General features: G+C 44.3%; 1 protein-coding gene across 3 annotated transcripts in view; it reads left to right on the top strand.

Annotated features, from left to right (window-relative positions):
- The window catches only part of LOC129811474 (collagen alpha-1(XII) chain-like), a 98,913-nt gene that overhangs the window by 20,915 nt on the left and 59,764 nt on the right, over positions 1 to 18,234 (top strand). For 2 of the 3 annotated variants that reach the window (XM_055862810.1, XM_055862811.1), the window contains exons 14-22: positions 5,154 to 5,423; positions 8,605 to 8,871; positions 9,176 to 9,368; positions 9,578 to 9,699; positions 11,742 to 11,891; positions 12,063 to 12,182; positions 12,548 to 12,712; positions 12,948 to 13,094; positions 15,698 to 15,837. In XM_055862810.1, the coding sequence (XP_055718785.1) occupies positions 5,154 to 5,423; positions 8,605 to 8,871; positions 9,176 to 9,368; positions 9,578 to 9,699; positions 11,742 to 11,891; positions 12,063 to 12,182; positions 12,548 to 12,712; positions 12,948 to 13,094; positions 15,698 to 15,837 (1,574 nt within the window). The remainder of the gene's footprint in view (positions 1 to 5,153; positions 5,424 to 8,604; positions 8,872 to 9,175; positions 9,369 to 9,577; positions 9,700 to 11,741; positions 11,892 to 12,062; positions 12,183 to 12,547; positions 12,713 to 12,947; positions 13,095 to 15,697; positions 15,838 to 18,234) is intronic. The other variant, XM_055862812.1, reaches the window with a different exon arrangement.

Here is an 18,234-nt window from a genome sequence, read left to right as displayed (position 1 = left end):
AGGCAAAGTGTCAATACAGGACGAAGATCGAATCCTACTACGACGGCTCTGACTCTCGTCAGATGTGGCAGGGATTGCAAATTATCACGAATTACAAAGGGATACCCTGCCGAGAGCTGCCCAGTGATGGGAGCCTACCAGACAAGCTAAATGCCTTCTTTGCTTGCTTCGAGGCAAGCAATGCTGAACCATCCGTGAGAGCACCAGCTGTTCCGGACAACTTTATGATCATGCTCTCCGTAGCTGATGTGAGTAAGACCTTTAACCAGGTTGACATTAACAAGGCTTGCGGGCTAGACGAATTACCAGGATGCGTACTCAGAGCATGCGATGACCAGCTGGTAAGTGTCTTCACTGACATCTTCAACCTCTTGCTGACCCAGTCTGTAATACATACATTTTTCAAGCAAACCACCATAGTACCTGTGCCTAAGAACGCCAAGGTAACCTGTCTAAATGACTACTGCCCCCGTAGCACTCACATCTGTAGCTATGAAATGCTTTGAAAGGCTGGTCATGGCTCACATCAACATCATCATATAACATATCCACAGATGATGCAATCTCTATTGCACTCCATACTGTCCTTTCCCACCTGGACAAAAGGAGCACCTAAGTAATAATGCTGTTCATTGACTACAGCTCATTGTTCAAAACCTTAGTGCCCTCCAAGCTCATCACTAAGCTAAGTATCCTGGGACTGAACACCTCCCTCTGCAACTGGATCTTGGACTTCCTGACCCTCAACACTGGAGCCCATCACGGGTGCGTGCTCATTCTCCTCCTGTACTCCCTGTTCACCCACGACTGCGTGGCCGCACACAACTCCAACACCATCATTAAGTTTGCCGACGGTGGTAGTCCTAATCACAGACTAGGATGAGACAGCCTATAGGGAAGAGGTCAGAGACATGGCAGTGTGGTGCAAGGACAAAAACCTCTCCCTCAATGTGGGCAAGACAAAGGAGCTAATTGTGGACATCAGGAGATGGAGGGCCGAACACCCCCCATTCACATCGATGGGCTGTAGTGGAGTGGGTCGAGAGCTTCAAGTTCCTCAGTGTCCACATCACTAAGGACCTATCATGGTCCAAACACACCAACACAGTCATGAAGAGGGCACGACAACTCCTCTTCCCCTCAGGAGGCTGAAAAGATTTGGCACGGGCCCTCAGATCCTCAAAAAGTTCAACAGCTGCACCATTGAGAGCGTCTTGACTGACTGCATCATCGCTTGGTATGGCAACTGCTCGGCATCAAAGCGCAAGGCTCTACAGAGGGTAGTGCGTATGGCCCAGTACATCACTGGGGCAAAACTCCCTGCCATCCAGGACCTCTATACCAGGCATTGTCAGAGAAAGGTCCCTAAAAATTGTCAAAGACTCCAGCCACCCAAGTCATAGATCGTTCTTTCTGCTACCGCACAGCAAGCAGTACCGGAGCGCCACGTCTGAGAACAAAAGGCACCTGAACAGCTAATACCCCCAAGCCATAAGACTGTTGAACAGTTCATTAAATGGCTAGCCGGACTTTTTACATTGACCCCCTTTATTATTTGTTTATTACATTGACTCCCTGGCACTGGCTCAATGCACACTCGCTAGATTCTACCCACGCACTCATACACACTACACTGATACTCCAACACACACACACACACACACACACACACACACACACACACACACACACACACACACACACACACACACACACACACACACACGCACACACACTACATACCCTCACACACACAAAACACACACACATGCATATTGACGTCTCTCTCTCTCTCACACACACGCACGCACGCACACACGCACGTACGCGCACACACACACACACAGACACACACAGACACACACACACACACACACACACACACACACACACACACACACACACACACACACACACACACACACACACACACACACACACACACACACACACACACACACACACACACACACACATACATACATTTTTTTCACACTTCACATAAGCTGCTGCTACTCAGGTTTATTATATATCCTGATTGCCTAGTCACTTTTACCCCTAACCACATGTGCACACAGTATTACCTCAATTACCTAGTACCCCTGCACATTGACTCAGTACTTGTACTCCTTATATATAGCCTCATTATTGTGTTACTATTTCCTTTTTTTATTTAGCAAATTTGTGTCTTACTTTTTAACTCTGCACTGTTGGGAAATGGGCTTGTAAATAATTATTTCACTGTATCCTACTTGTTGTATTCGGCGCATATTTTGATTTGACTCTTTTGCCTGGGGCTCCCTTCTCTTTGACAATAAAGCTGACCTCCTTTGTCCATATCTGGACCTCCAGCCAGGGCATGGTCAGAAGTCAGATGCTCAGTTTCCATGACATGGTCAGTTTTGCTGACTCATCAGACCTGGCGTCCCACCGGAGTAGAACCTTTGTCTGGTTGCAGCAGCACAGCTAGACGTCAGGACAACAGGCCAACACTGATCTCATTGTTTACGGTGCCACTGGCTTCCAGGTACCCACTGTGTGAGGTAACCTCACTGGCTATTGGAGACAATAGTGCGCCCTGTGGCAGCCAGTGGCCAATCTATCTTGTATGTTCAGCCAACCACATCCTGATTCCTGACCACTAAAGATTGGCTTCATTAACTGAATCAGAGAAAGGGGGGTTGAGTTAAATGTCTGGGATTCATATTTTAAATGTGAGCCTTATATGTATTAAAGCAGGAAGTCTTTCCCAACATGTGTTAGGTGTTACTTAGCAGCTACTTCAAAGCTGTGAGCAGTTGAGTGCTGGCTGGTTCCTCCAGCAGAGAACTGGCTGTCTGTCCCGTTCCTCCCAGTCCAGGAAGAGGCCAAATAGCATGGAGAGAGAAAGACCAGAGATAACCCACGCCACTGACACCAAGCCATACTTCTACTTCTATTTTGGATCATGGGACAAAAATATGTTTTCGATAAAACTCTAAAAGTGCAGTTTGGTGTACATATCATTACACTATACAAACCACAAACTGCTGTCATACATATATATCTTGCTAGCTCGTGTGCAAGTGGCTGTAGACATTCATATGCAATGTTTGCAAGGTTAATGTTGAGTGAATGTTTTTTCGTGGGCATAAGAGCTGAGCTTTTCAGTAGTAAGCATTTCATGGCCAGAGTGTGGCGTGAAACCAGGTGAATTCACAACGGTTTGCTTTGATTTCTTTTCATGACGATCCCTTTGGAAACTGGGCTCCTGGCTGGGTAGTGCTTTGCCAGGCTCAGTGACTTAGCAGGAGACACTGTTTTTCCTCCAGACTGAAGGTCCTTTGAGGCGAAAGGGCAGAGCAGGGCAGAGCCCCTTGCACGCAGGTGAACCATGTGTCTTCATCATGGTCTGGCCCTACACAGAGCCTAGGTGGACCAGGCTCCAGGGCAGTTAAATGAGGGAAGTGTAAATAGAAGTGCAGTGAGTTTGATGGATTCTCTTTGCCATCTGGAGAGTGCCCTTGCTATCGAGCATCCTTGGGACGTCCCTACCCCATTGGAAGTTGACATTTAAAATGGTTAAGGTAAGGGTTAAGGTTAGGTAAGGGTCATGGTTAAAGTTAGGCTAAGGGTAGGGTTTAGGGTAGGGATGTCACAAGGATTCCGGATAACACTTACCATCTGCAAAGAGCGGTTCTCAAAGGAGACTTGGCTAAACTGTTTATCTGTAAATTGAAGTCTCTATTGCCAGTGGTGTTTCTTCTTTAACTGTGGACTCAAGAATAAGCACTGCCTGTAGGCTGTTTGTTATACAATAACTCATGTACTGTATGAATGCAGTAAATGCATGCTGTTAAGTTACATTGATAAGAGCGATATTTGTGTCCATATGTGAGCTGATAGGGTGAGCTTTTTATGAAGGCTCAGCCTCATAGCAGGCAGCACACACAGTGTACTTTTCCTAGCACCTGACTCATCCTCTTGACACATATTGATATATATCCACATATCCAATTCGAGCCCAAACCAACACGGCTTTTGGCCGACGATTTGAAGGTTAGCTACATCAACAAACATGCCTTGGTTACAGGAAGCCCCTGGCTGATCTACTCCTATACATCACTTAGTGAAGTATACAGATTAGACTCTGTGTCTCAGTGATCTAGACCCATTGTGGTTGTCAGATCTGTTTCCTTATTTTTCTTTTTGAGATTTAGGGGATTATGATGACAACCGTATTTGCCAGTGTGATGATTAAAATGTGTAATAGCTTATCCTTTGTTAATGGCTCCTTCCTCAATGCTTCTTCAATGCTTTTCGTCATTGCACAGAAGCTGGGAGAGATTGTCCATTTACAAATCTAAGTTTTGCTTACATTGTTGGTTTCAAATGCATGTTTTGCTAATTCCAACTGAGCTTACTTCAAAATGGAGGCAGCTAGCTGTGTCCGTCTGTATTCCACGTGTTGCATGTATGTGCTTCAGCGCTTGGCCCCTGTGAGTGTGCTGTGCTCAGAGTACTGATGAAAAGTGGGTCATTGTCTGCAGAAGTCATTATCATGTGATCCGGTCCCTCTTGTGCAGCAGCACAGCCGGGAAAGTCAATGGTCTCTCTCCTCAGCGCTTGGCAGCAGCTCCCTGCTCCCTGGATGGAGGGGACTTGGCATCTAGAGGGGCCACAGAATATTATCCTTGACAGGCCCTCCAAAATCTGGAATTCTCCATTCATTTCCTTGTTGAATTCATTACTCCTCATATTTGGATCAGCTCTCTCTCTGCATCTGCAATTGTAACAAACACACTTTAACGGATGGAAAATGAAAGTGCTGTGAGCGAGACACTCTGAGCTGAGCGCTGGAATCCGGTGATTGGTTTTGCAGAGCTTTTTCCGATCCCTCTGATTATGAACAAAGTAAATCACTTGTTTCAAAAAGAGCTTGAGGGGTTAAACGGAGACAGGTAAATCGTTGGTGGTTCATCACTATACCAGCGAATTCCTCCTGCTCACTAGAATACACTCGTCCAAACTATCTGCATCCAGAGTGAGACAAACTGCCATATCAACTAGCAGACCTAACACAAACTGTTTTGGTCCATTTGATAAAGACTCTCTGTACGAACACTGGTATGTGAGATGTTTCCCAGCTTCCTCTGTTCTTTTTCCCCTCACAGTCCTTGGCTCCCCTAAAGACCTGGTTACCAAAGATGTCACGGAAACCAGCTTCGCTGTCTCCTGGACGGCAGCGCTTGGTAATGTGCGCTCCTACTGGTTGAAGTGGAAGTCGTTGTACACAGAGGAGACAGGGGAGAAGTCAGTCCCCGGAGATATAACGGCCACAGTGCTGGACGGGCTCACTCCAGAGACGCGCTACCAGGTCTCTGTCTACGCAACCTACGACAGGGGTGAGGGGGAGCCGCTCGTGGGTGCTGAGACCACAGATGGTAAGTCACTTCACCTCCCTAATGTTTCCACCACACACAGACTTACTGTGGGACCCTCTCTCTCTGTCTGTTTCTCTCCTTCTCTCTCGCTCTCTTTCTCTTTCACACATCCTCTCTGTCTGCCTGAGAAGATGGGTTTCTGGGTTTTTCGTCCACAGTTTACCTCAGAGCTGAAAAAAATATATACAGTGGGGAGAACAAGTATTTGATACACTGCCGATTTTGCAGGTTTTCCTACGTACAAAGCATGTAGAGGTCTGTAATTTTTTATCAGAGGTACACTTCAACTGTGAGAGATGGAATCTAAAACAAAAATCCAGAAAATCACATTGTATACATCAGAAAAGCAGAACTTAATATTTGGTACAGAAACCTTTGTTTGCAATTACAGAGATCATACGTTTCCTGTAGTTCTTGACCAGGTTTGCACACACTGCAGCAGGGATTTTGGCCCACTCCTCCATACAGACCTTCTCCAGATCCTTCAGGTTTCGGGGCTGTCGCTGGGCAATACGGACTTTCAGCTCCCTCCAAAGATTTTCTATTGGGTTCAGGTCTGGAGACTGGCTAGGCCACTCCAGGACCTTGACATGCTTCTTACTACTCCTTAGTTGCCCTGGCTGTGTGTTTCGGGTCATTGTCATGCTGGAAGACCCAGCCACAACCCATCTTCAATGCTCTTACTGAGGGAAGGAGGTTGTTGGCCAAGATCTCGCGATACATGGCCCCATCCATCCTCCCCTCAATACGGTGTAGTCGTCCTGTCCCCTTTGCAGAAAAGCAACCCCAAAGAATGATGTTTCCACCTCCATCCTTCACGGTTGGGATAGTGTTCTTGGGGTTGTACTCATCCTTCTTCTTCCTCCAAACACGGCGAGTGGAGTTTAGACCAAAAAGCTCTATTTTTGTCTCATCAGACCACATGACCTTCTCCCATTCCTCCTCTGGATCATCCAGATGGTCATTGGCAAACTTCAGACGGGCCTGGACATGCGCTGGCTTGAGCAGGGGGACCTTGCATGCGCTGCAGGATTTTAATCCATGACGGCGTAGTGTGTTACTAATGGTTTCCTTTGAGACTGTGGTCCCAGCTCTCTTCAGGTCATTGACCAGGTCCTGCCGTGTAGTTCTGGGCTGATCCCTCACCTTCCTCATGATCATTGATGCCCCACGAGGTGAGATCTTGCATGGAGCCCCAGACCGAGGGTGATTGACCGTCATCTTGAACTTCTTCCATTTTCTAATAATTACGCCAACAGTTGTTACCTTCTCACCAAGCTGCTTGCCTATTGTCCTGTAGCCCATCCCAGCCTTGTGCATGTCTACAATTTTATCCCTGGTGTCCTTACACAGCTCTCTGGTCTTGGCCATTGTGGAGAGGTTGGAGTCTGTTTGATTGAGTGTGTGGACAGGTGTCTTTTATACAGGTAACGAGTTCAAACAGGTGCAGTTAATACAGGTAATGAGTGGAGAACAGGAGAGCTTCTTAAAGAAAAACGAACAGGTCTGTGAGAGCCGGAATTCTTACTGGTTGGTAGGTTTTCAAATACTTATGTCATGCAATAAAATGCAAATTAATTACTTAAAAATCATACAATGTGATTTTTTGGATTTTTGTTTTAGATTCCGTCTCTCACAGTTGAAATGTACCTATGATAAAAAATTACAGACCTCTACATGCTTTGTAAGAAGGACAACCTGCAAAATCGTCAGTGTATCAAATACTTGTTCTCCCCACTGTAGATGTAGGATATAAAAATACCCCATGACCTCGGAAAATCTATCTATAGATTTAAGCACCGGGAACAAATAGGAGATCCAGAGTGGGTCATATTTGTCTGATGACATTAAAGAGTGTGTCAAGATGGTTTGAGCCCTTGAAGAGATTGGATTTGGGAACAGACCTTATTTTCGTAAATACACCATGAGCGTAAAGCTTTCATAGTCTTTATAATCCAGGAGTAGATAAAAAAGGTAAAAAATATTATGAAACAACTTCAGGTCTATCACCCTGACTGTTGAAAGCAGTGACCCAGGCTTTAGAGTTATGCAGGAAACTTCAGCCCCGTTCTTGGGCGCATGATGTGGAAAAAGTGAGATATGGTGACATTTCCGGCTCATTCTTTGAGCTTGGAGATAACGTCAATGCTGCTGGCATTCACCTGATCCATCTGAACAGCCAACGAGATGCTTTTGTAATCAGGGTGACGCGCGTGACTGCGTGCGTTGATGCATGCTTGTGCAAGCATGTGCACGTGTATGTTATGTCCGTATATGGCCATGACGCAATGCGCCACACCTGCTCCCAGTTATCAGGGGAGATTGTGGATTCCGATAGACACAGGAGTAGACAGTGCTTCCCCTCTCCTCGCAATACAGCGACCCACTGAAATGAGAAAAGCACATTGACGGAAACTCTCCCCGATTGGGGAATTCATCCGCTGGTTAGCGAGACAAAATGTGCTAATGAAAAATGAGTCTCTCCATCGTTTTGTTTATTGATTCTGGAAAGCGGGGCAGGTGCAATTTACACCGAAAACAACCTTGAGGCACCTCCAGAGGCTTGTATGGTTTATATCTATGGTCACTAGCCCTGCGGGTTCCTCCACCAGAACCACCAGCCCTCTCTCTGTCTCTGTCTCTCTCCCTCTCTCTGTCTCCGCTAACAGGACTGGTCCATTTGGATCAAACCACGCAGTGAAAACTTGGACAGGCTGCATTTTTCCGTCCATAAAACTCCTCTCTCTGAAGTCTAGCTGTCTGAAAATGTTCCTGAGCTCGTTTAGGGGTTTTGGCAATTCACACTTGTCCTTCCTGCACCAAAAACACACTGGGGTCATAGTATGGAAGATAAAACATACAGTGGGTACAACCCACCACCTCAACACAATCTAGTAAAGCAGAGTCTGGTCAGTGTATGGTCTGACTGGGAAATAAAACTATGTTTGGATGGATTTGTGTTCACAAGCATATGGAAACTGAACAGATACCGCCGTGAAAACCTTGGAGGTATCCAACCGTGTCAATGTTTAGATTGCCCAGAAGAAGCCATGGCTTTGTACCATTTTGAAATGTAGGCAGCAATTTGGCATGCATTCCAATTCTACTTTCTGCTCAAACTCGCAGCATGATACCAAAATCAATCCATCAAGCATTCATTTTCTTTCATTTGTGTTCCCAGTGTCTGCAGCCGGAAAAGTTGTCGTCGTTTCCGAGGAGACGGAGAAGAGCATGAAGGTGACATGGCAGCCTGCACCCGGGAATGTTGTCAACTACCGGGTGACGTACAAGCCGGCGTCGGGAGGGCGACAGCTGGCCACCAAGGTGCCCGCTGGGACCACCAACACCATCTTAAGACGCTTAACACCCATGACTACCTACGACATCACAGTGCTGCCTGTGTACAAGCAGGGAGAAGGAAAAGCAAGGCAAGGAGTAGGAACCACACGTACGTTGGTTTATCATTAACCACAACTGAACTGTGCTCTGTGCTGCTTACGTTAGCTTAGGGGAGTCTTGTACAGTAGTTAGTCACTGGAGGGTTATGCAGACTCATATCAAGTACTTATCATCATCAACTACTAAATCTTGCATGAAACAGATGCTTGCAGTAGGATAGCCCAGGAGAGAATGGGTCTCCAAATAGGCAGCTAAGAACTAGGATTTTACTAGTAATTGTAATAGTTTAGCCACATTTTACTTCCACTTTATATTCTTCTGCTTATATCAAATCTTAATTTTCTCTGTTCCAGTGTCACCGTACAAAGCCCCTAGAAACTTGCAGACCTCCGAGCCTGCTAGGACCAGTTTCAGAGTGACCTGGGACCCCGCTCCAGGGGAGGTCAAGGGCTACAAGGTCACCTTCCACCCCATTGGGAATGATATAGACCTGGGAGAGCTGCTGGTCGGACCCTATGACAACACTGTGGTTCTGGAGGAGCTCAGGTAGGCTTATCCTTGGACTGGAATGTAAAGTATATCAGATGGACTGTCACATGTAATGTATTCATTTGCACAGGTACTGTAGTTTGAGCTATGCCGCATTTTCATTAGTTCAGCAATTTGTTGTGTCAGTCTATCAGTCATATCTCTCAGACAAACTGACAAACCTGTTGAGATGAATGAAGTGTAACTGATTTAAGTTTGTCTCACAGGGCTGGTACCAAGTACACAGTGAGTGTGTTTGGGATGTTTGAGGGAGGAGAGAGCCAGCCGTTGGATGGAGAGGAAAAGACTACTCTCTCTGATGCCCCTGAACCACCACCATATGATGGAGGTAATGACTACTCTCAAACCCCTACATGAATAATCATAGCCAGCAACAGCAACACAGCACTACACAGGAGACTACACTGGAAAGAATTGATCTTATGCACAGCCAATCAACAGGAGTGGGCACGGCAGCCATGTTAAAAAGTAAAGGGTCATGCGTAAGGTAAATATTTGTATGCAGGAATCGTATATGAAAAAAAGCTGGGATCCATTTTAGAGGCAAAAGCGAAATAACACATTTTCCTCAAAGAACCCAACAACCCTAATGACCTATAAGATTTTTTAAATTGTTTTATTAATCTCCCTCATTATACTTAAGACCTTATATATATATATATGTTGTGTCTCCTGCGTCCATAGTCAAAGTGGGGGTATACATTTTGAATCCCTCTCCCATAAAAACAGATGAGTTGCCCTAAATGCCTTTCCTCAAAGATAATTGTCTTACCAAATAACAGATTTAACGACTGTTCCATCTGTTGGCTGCTTGCTTTTTTCATCACTTTGGGTTCCTTTTTCTGGATCCTGCGGCAGCTAAGAGCAGTAGAATTGAAAAAAGGATAAGCTGTTTGCAATTACAAGGGTTTTACAACCTACCGGGTGTGAGCGCGTGGCGTGGTGCAGGGCAGTGAGTGAGAGGAGAGGAGAGGAAAGAGAGAGAAGGAGGAAAATGTTATGTGTTTGATGGAAGGCTCCAGAGAGGCCAGTCTGACCCTCAGCTGACTGGAAGGCCTCCTCTAATAGGGAGCAGATACAGTGACAAGACCCACAATCATATCATTTAATAAAGGGGGCAGAACACCCCTTCTACACCCATTTCCACCTTTCTCCTTACCCTGTACTCCTCAATTCAGTCCCCCCATCCCCAATCCTGGAGGAGTGAGAGTAAGAAGGGAGTGAGGAGAGAGAGATTAGGTCTGAAGTAATCCGTTCATCAGCCTCCCTCAACTCTGAAGATATTTTACACCAGACAGTAATGGAAATTCTTGTCTCCTTTTCCACATTCAAAGTGTTTTTTCCTGTAAATAATAGATAACCATTCTTTGAGTCACAGATACATTTGTGCTGTAACGCACAAGTAAACCAAACATTGAATTTACAGTGCCATAAACAGAGACTGGATGTGAATTTATTTATTTGGTGAAATGCATATTGCAGTCAAAGGACAAACATCTGCCGTGGCCGATAAAACTTCCCCATGTAGTCTCGCCCGATAGCCTTAGATAATTGTCTTTATTACGACTGTGTAGCTAACTAAAACAGCCTGTAATCCGAACGACACACGGTTCAGCCACTCTAGGACCCTCACACTCCGCTGGACATCTGTTTATCTGTGGGGGGAAGGAAAGACTAGTCTGTAAATCAAACATCATGTAACCTGTTTTCAATTGCAGACAGTGGCAGATTGGACAATATCTGTGTGCGGCTGCTGCAGCGCTTCTGCAGTCTTAACGGACTGGGGACGAGGCCTTCTTCTCATCCCACAGGTGTCTGGAAAACAGTGAGAGCTGTGCCAGTGAGGAATGCACAGTAACTCTCACCAAGGAGACCCTCGTATATCATGTCAGGAGAGCTTCTTTTTGTTGTTCCCCGGGAGAGGCTGAGCAGTGGCCAGTGAAGAACACTCCTCGGACACACAGAGAGAGAGACAGAACAGTCTCAATTTGTTGGAAGGAAAGAAGACAATAATTATATCGGCACCTGGAAATGAAATGTGTATGATGAAAATAACTTGTAACCCTAAAAATGGAATAGAAAGTGTTTTTACTGCTTGCTTGTAAAGAGAAAGATGTGTTTTTTTTAATTTTGGGAAGTGTGTGTGATGTTCTGTGAATCCATGTCAACAATGTCATGTCAATGACCTCTTTTCTTTCCTACTCCTTCACCTCTCTTCACACCCATGCATTATTAAACATCTCTGAGCCATCTCCATGACATGTCTGCCCTCATAACTTCACCTGTAATATAACGGAAACTGCATTATAATAACTAGAGCTCATCACTGTTCTCTTCTGTGTCTCTGACCTGTAACCTCTGACCTCTCAGATGTGGTGTGTAAGACCAAAGCCCGGGCTGATATAGTCCTGCTGATCGATGGCTCCTGGAGTATCGGCCGTCTGAACTTCAAGACCATTCGCTCCTTCATCTCTCGCATGGTGGGAGTCTTTGACATCAGCCCTGACAGGGTCCAGATCGGTAGGTTGAACCTCAGTGTGCCTAAGGTCTCACAGGATATGAGCATTCCTGCTCCCTGCTGTAGATAACACTATTGTAGCTCCACTCTCCAGTAATTCTGTAGGTGTTATAATGTTGTGTAGATTTACATGGCATCTGATCTGACAGAGGCTCTCTATGTGTTTCTCCCAGGTCTGGCCCAGTACAGTGGTGACCCTAAGACTGAGTGGCACCTGAACGCCCACAGGACCAGGGCTTCCCTGTTGGAGGCTGTAGCCAACCTGCCCTACAAAGGAGGCAACACCCTCACTGGTACTGTACTTAATCTACATCTATAACCTCAATGCAGACATTACTGTTTTATACTGTTAACGCTATCATGTTCGTGCTTGTATTTGCTACTGAAAAAGGTTCCAGTTCGTAAACTTCACAATGAAAACTGTCCCACTGCTTTGGTTCTTGGCAGCTGAGCTGTTTGTATTATAGCCAGAGGGTGAAGGGAACTGAACTCAATTGTATGCTCCATTATGCAAATAAAACTTTATTGTTCCTAATAGGCTCACAATATATTTTATAATAATCTGCATTCTGTTTAGCTGCCTTGTTGGAAAGCCCTCAGAGAAATTATTAAACCGTATAATCAGTGTGATAAATAAATGTTTCTGTCTTCGTTGCAGGTTTGGCTCTGAACTACATCCTCCAGAACAATTTCAAGGAGAATGTTGGGATGAGACCCAACGCTCGTAAGATCGGAGTGCTGGTCACTGATGGCAAGTCTCAGGATGACATCATTGCCAACTCCCAGAACCTGCGTGACCAGGGCATTGAGTTGTATGCCATCGGTGAGTCTCTGCCATCTTCACTGGGAAGTTTTCCTGTTGTTCTATTTTGACTTGATAGGACATCTGACACTCCTTGTATCCATCTCAACTTGAATAATGACAGTTATCTTTGTCGTCTTGAAGTAGCGTGTGAATGCTCGAGTTGCCCTAGAATTATTCCTTACACACTTTTGCCTCACCTTGCTCTAAGACGGGATAGCTGACTTGACTGTTGTCCCTTGTTGACTCCTCCTAGGTGTGAAGAACGCTGATGAGAATGAGCTGAGGTCCATCGCCTCTGACCCGGAGGAGATCCACATGTACAACGTTGCCGACTTCTCCTTTCTGCTGGACATAGTGGACGACCTGACTGACAACCTCTGTAACAGCGTCAAGGGACCAGGTACCTTCAGCCTTCCATTAAACTCCTTGTCGTGACTGTTAATAAAGTGTCAGTCTTATTGGCTATGCAGGTTACACCCCTTAGTCTTAATACTAATGCTTAGTTCTAAGGCTTATGTTCACAAAATGTTCCAGAGCGGAAGTGTTGATCTAGGATCAGTTTTGCCTTTGATTTCATAATGAATAAGAGGGGAGACCTGATCCTAGATCTTTGAGACTCTTTGTGAATACGGGCAATGATCTGGATCTGTGTGAGGCTGTAGTTATGTAAACAGGATTTAGGTCATGACTAAGAGAGACCCTCAATAGAGTTGCAAGTCTGGAGCACCAGGGGAGACAACACAAGTAGCTGAATGCCAGCCTACCACTGGAAATAATATAGAATCTAGTCCTCTTTCCCCTGATGCTCTATTTTATCCTCTCTGAAATTAGAAATAGTCTGCTCCTTAATCAAATGAATGAGCTGGAACTGGATACTATGTGGGAGAAGTTCCTTTTCTTTTTTCTTTTTTTGAAAAGGCTTTAGACGTGGCGTGCAGCCGTCTGGAGTAAAGAGTCTTTGTCTGTCTGTCAACTGGTTTTTCTACTAGGGAGCTGTGTCCAAATCTGTGAAAGACAAATCAAATTCTTGTAAACAACAGGTGTAGACTAACAGTGAAATGCTTACATACGGGTCCTTCCCAAAAATGCTGAAAGAGAGAAAATAGAGAAATAACAGAAAAGTAAAACACGTAATAATAAAAGCTTAGTAAATACACAATGAGTAATGATAACTTGGCTACATACACCAGGTACCAGTACCGAGTCGATGTGCAGGAGTACGAAGTAGTTGAGTTAGATATGTACAGGTACATATACAGTTGAAGTCAGAAGTTTACATACACTTAGGTTGGAGTCATTAAAACTTGTTTTTCAACCATTTCCACAAATTTCTTGTTAACAAACTTTAGTTTTGTCAAGTCGGTTAGGACATCTACTTTGTGCATGACACAAGTACTTTTTCCAACAATTGTTTACATACAGATTATTTCACTTATAATTCATTGTATCACAATTCCAGTGGGTCAGAAGTTTACATACACTAAGTTGACTGTGCCTTTAAACAGTTTGGAAAATTCCAGAAAATTATGTCATGGCTTTAGAAGCCTCTGATAGGCTAATTGACATCATTTGAGTCAATTGGAGGTGTACCTGTTGATGTACCTGTTCAAGGCCTACCTTCAAACTCAGTGCCTCTTCGCTTGCCATCATGGGAAAATCAAAAGAAATCAGCCAAGACTTCAGAAAAAAATTGTAGACCTCCACAAGTCTGGTTCATCCTTGTGAGTCATTTCCAAACACCTGAAGGTACCACATTCATCTGTACAAACAATAGTGTGCAAGTATAAACACCATGGGACCACGGAGCCGTCATACCGCTCAGGAAGGAGACGTGTTCTGTGTCCTAGAGATGAATATACTTTGATACGAAAAGTGCAAATCAATCCCAGAACAACAGCAAATGACCTTCTGAAGATGCTGGAGGAAACAGGTACAAAGGTATCTATATTCACAGTAAAACGAGTCCTATATCGACATAACCTGAAAGAACGCTCAGCAAGGAAGAATCCACTGCTTCAAAACCGCCATAAAAAAGCCAGACTACGGTTTGCAACTGCACATGGGAACAAAGATCGTACTTTTTGGAGAAATGTCCTCTGGTCTGATGAAACAAAAATAGAACTGTTTGGCCATAATGACCATCGTTATGTTTGGTTGAAAAAGGGGGATACTTGCAAGCCGAAGAACACCATCCCATCCGTGAAGCACGGAGGTTGTGGGGGTGTTGTGGGGGTGCTTGGCTGCAGGAGGGACTGGTGCACTTCACAAAATAGATGGCATCATGAGGAAGGACAATTATGTGGATATATTGAAGCAACATCTCAAGACATCAGTCAGGAAGTTAAAGCTTGGTCACAAATGGGTCTTCCAAATGGACAATGACCCCAAGCATACTTCCAAAGTTGTGGCAAAATGGCTTAAGGACAACAAAGTCATGGTATTGGAGTGGCCATCTCAAAGCCCTGACCTCAATCCCATAACATTTGTTGGCAGAACTGAAAAAACGTGTGCGAGCACGGTGGCCTGCAAACCTGACTCAGTTACACCAGCTCTGTCAGGAGGAATGGGCCAAAATTCACTCAACTTATTGTGGGAAGCTTGTGGAAGGCTACCCGAAACGTTTGACACAAGTTAATCAATTTAATGCAATGCTACCAAATACTAATTGAGTGTATGTAAACTTCTGACCCACTGGAAATGTGATGAAAGAAATAAATAGAAATATTTAAATAATATAAATAATGAATATTATTTTAATATATTATTATTATTATTTATTTTAGTTTCTTAAAATTAAGTGGTGATCCTAACTGAGCTAAGACAGGGAATTTTTACGAAGATTACATGTCAGGAATTGTGAAAAACTGAGTTTAAATGTATTTGTCTAATGTGTATGTAAACTTCCGACTTCAACTCTAACTAGGAATAAAGTGACATATAATAAACAATGAGATCCTATGCTTTGGGTTGATTTGACCCCCCCTCTCCCCTTTTCCCTTATAGGAGGTGGTCCCGGGGCACCCACGGACCTTGTGACCTCAGAGGTGACTCATTATTCGTTTCGTGCCAGCTGGACAGGCCCTGAAGGTCCAGTGGAAAAGTACCGTGTGGAGTACATGACCTTGTCTGGACGCCCTCAGCAGGTACATACCTTTAACCTCCACCCTAACACAACCCTATCAAAGACCAACCCCTCTGTCACTCCCCCTCTATCAACCCCCAAACCCCTCTGTCACTCCCCCTCTATCAACCCCCAAACCCCTCTGTCACTCCCCCTCTATCACAAACCCCTCTGTCACTCCCCCTCTATCAACCCCCAAACCCCTCTGTCACTCCCCCTCTATCACAAACCCCTCTGTCACTCCCCCTCTATCAACCCCCAAACCCCTCTGTCAACACCCAAACCCCTCTGTCACTCCCCCTCTATCACAAATCCCTCTGTCACTCCCACCATGGGCCTGAGGATGGATGTAAAGGTTTTGTTCTCATTGACTTACTTGGCTAAATAAAGATAGAAGAGATGACATACTGTAAGTATTCACCCTGACCCCACACCTACCCTACATGTAGCTTTGAGGACATTATGGGCAGTTTTTTGGGAAGACTTTTTCATTGTCCTGGGTTTAGTTCTAGCCTCTGATCTGCCAGAGACTAGAGGGAAACCCCAGAAACTCTCCCACCTCACTTCCTCAAGCTTGTGTTGGCTGCTCAGTGTGAGGGTGTTTGGTAAAATGGGTTTGACAGAGGGTAAGACCACAAAATACAAGGCTTTCAATTTAGAGTACTAGTGGCAAAAAAGGTTTGTTTTGTTTATTTCATCCCTTTATCTGACAGCTGCTGGGTCTTGGCTCCAGTATACTAGAATGGGGTAGCTAACTTCCAACTTCTTGGAGTCCAATTTCATTTTTCTAAGTATTTATTTTATTCCAACTCTCATGGTTTTGTGTTGCAGTGGTCTAGTGTGTGATCAAGGTTTTGTTTGTTTTTTACTCTTCTAAATAGAAACAGAGTGGGTTGGAAAGTGTAGAGTTTGTTCAGAGTTCCTACGACCAATTTCTGACCCACCACCTGGATTCGGTCCTATGTAGCAAAATTTGAAATTGTGTTTTTTTACATTGGATAAAAGTACATGGTATATCATACACTACAGTTGAGGAACAATGAGAAAGGAATTCTGCTTTGAAAGTTAATGAACTTGTAACCCCACTTTTGAGAAAATGGACCATGAATATTTTGGTACAGCTACTGGAGAGTTCTTCTTGTCTACACCCATTCACCATCGTTCACACCCTCTTAAGCCGTAGCCCCACCCATCTCTCTAAGGATTCACAGTGTAGTTAAACAACCAAAGATTTCAAGACTAAAAGTAGTGAAAGTAGAAGCAAAAAGTAGTAGTAAAAATAAACTTAATCTAGTCCTTGGCCTATATCCTAATCTGACTTTGGTGCAGGTCATACTGTTCTTCACATTACCGTATCTGGTAAACAAACACTATATAAAATAAAATCGAAATGTATTTGTCACATGCGCAGGATACAGAAGGTGTAAACGGTACAGTGAAATGGTTACTTGCATAGTGGAGTCTTTTGTTTAGACATATAGCTAGCTAATCAATGAACCATAATCCCAACTCTAATGCCGCGTTCAAAACAACGAGGAACTCCAAAAAAAACTCAGACTGGGAAAAATCGATTCGAATGGTCATCCAACTCGGAATTCCAACTCTGGAACTCGGGCCTCTTTCTAGAGCTCCTACACAGATCACACACGTAACGTTACCTAAAGTTAGCTAGCTAGTTATGAGTATACTTTAACTTGCAATGAAAATGACTTTCCACAAAATTGGAAACATATAATATCTAAAAATGTCGCTAGACTCTTACCTGTATACATGGATGAACGCTTCTCCCTTTGTCATGCATGCCACGATTGCCCTTAGTTTGAAGATGTTATCCGGAGACAAGTGTTTTATATAACAGACTCTCTCCGCATTTGGCAATCATCTCTCTGCTTCCACTTGGCATTCCACTGATTTCAAAACTCAGGCCAACTTCTTCCATGACAACGACACCGTTTCTTCCCCACCATTGTCATCAGAAGACTCTACAATGTCTGGTTCAATGAAAAGGTTTTGACCTAAATCAGTGATTTCCTCATTGTCAGATTCATTTTCAGAGTCAGAGAGAGTCAGCATTGCACGATTGTCCTCTCGAAAGTACTCCCACACAATGTTTTCCCACTGAGCTTTGGCAATAGCGCTATTAACTTCAGGGCAGCAATGTTGAGAACAATTGCAAAAAAAATTCTGTTCTTCATGATATCTTTCAAAAAAAGCTGCAGTAGACAGGATTATCCACACATACAGTACTTAGCAGCTCATGTTAGAAACAGAAGCATGGCTAATGGGAAGGTTCCTGTATTTTCCGTGGCTAAACCAACTAGGCTCGTTATTTAACAATTGCATTCGTATTTACAAAAGGCATACAACATTTGTTATTAAGGCACATGAAAGTTCACATGTTCCAGCAAGCATTTCTGAA

Source organism: Salvelinus fontinalis, chromosome 15, assembly GCF_029448725.1.
Source record: "Salvelinus fontinalis isolate EN_2023a chromosome 15, ASM2944872v1, whole genome shotgun sequence".
Taxonomy (NCBI): Eukaryota; Metazoa; Chordata; class Actinopteri; order Salmoniformes; family Salmonidae; genus Salvelinus; species Salvelinus fontinalis.
Note: the sequence above shows the minus strand (reverse complement) of the source record. Positions and strands in the feature narration are given on the sequence as shown.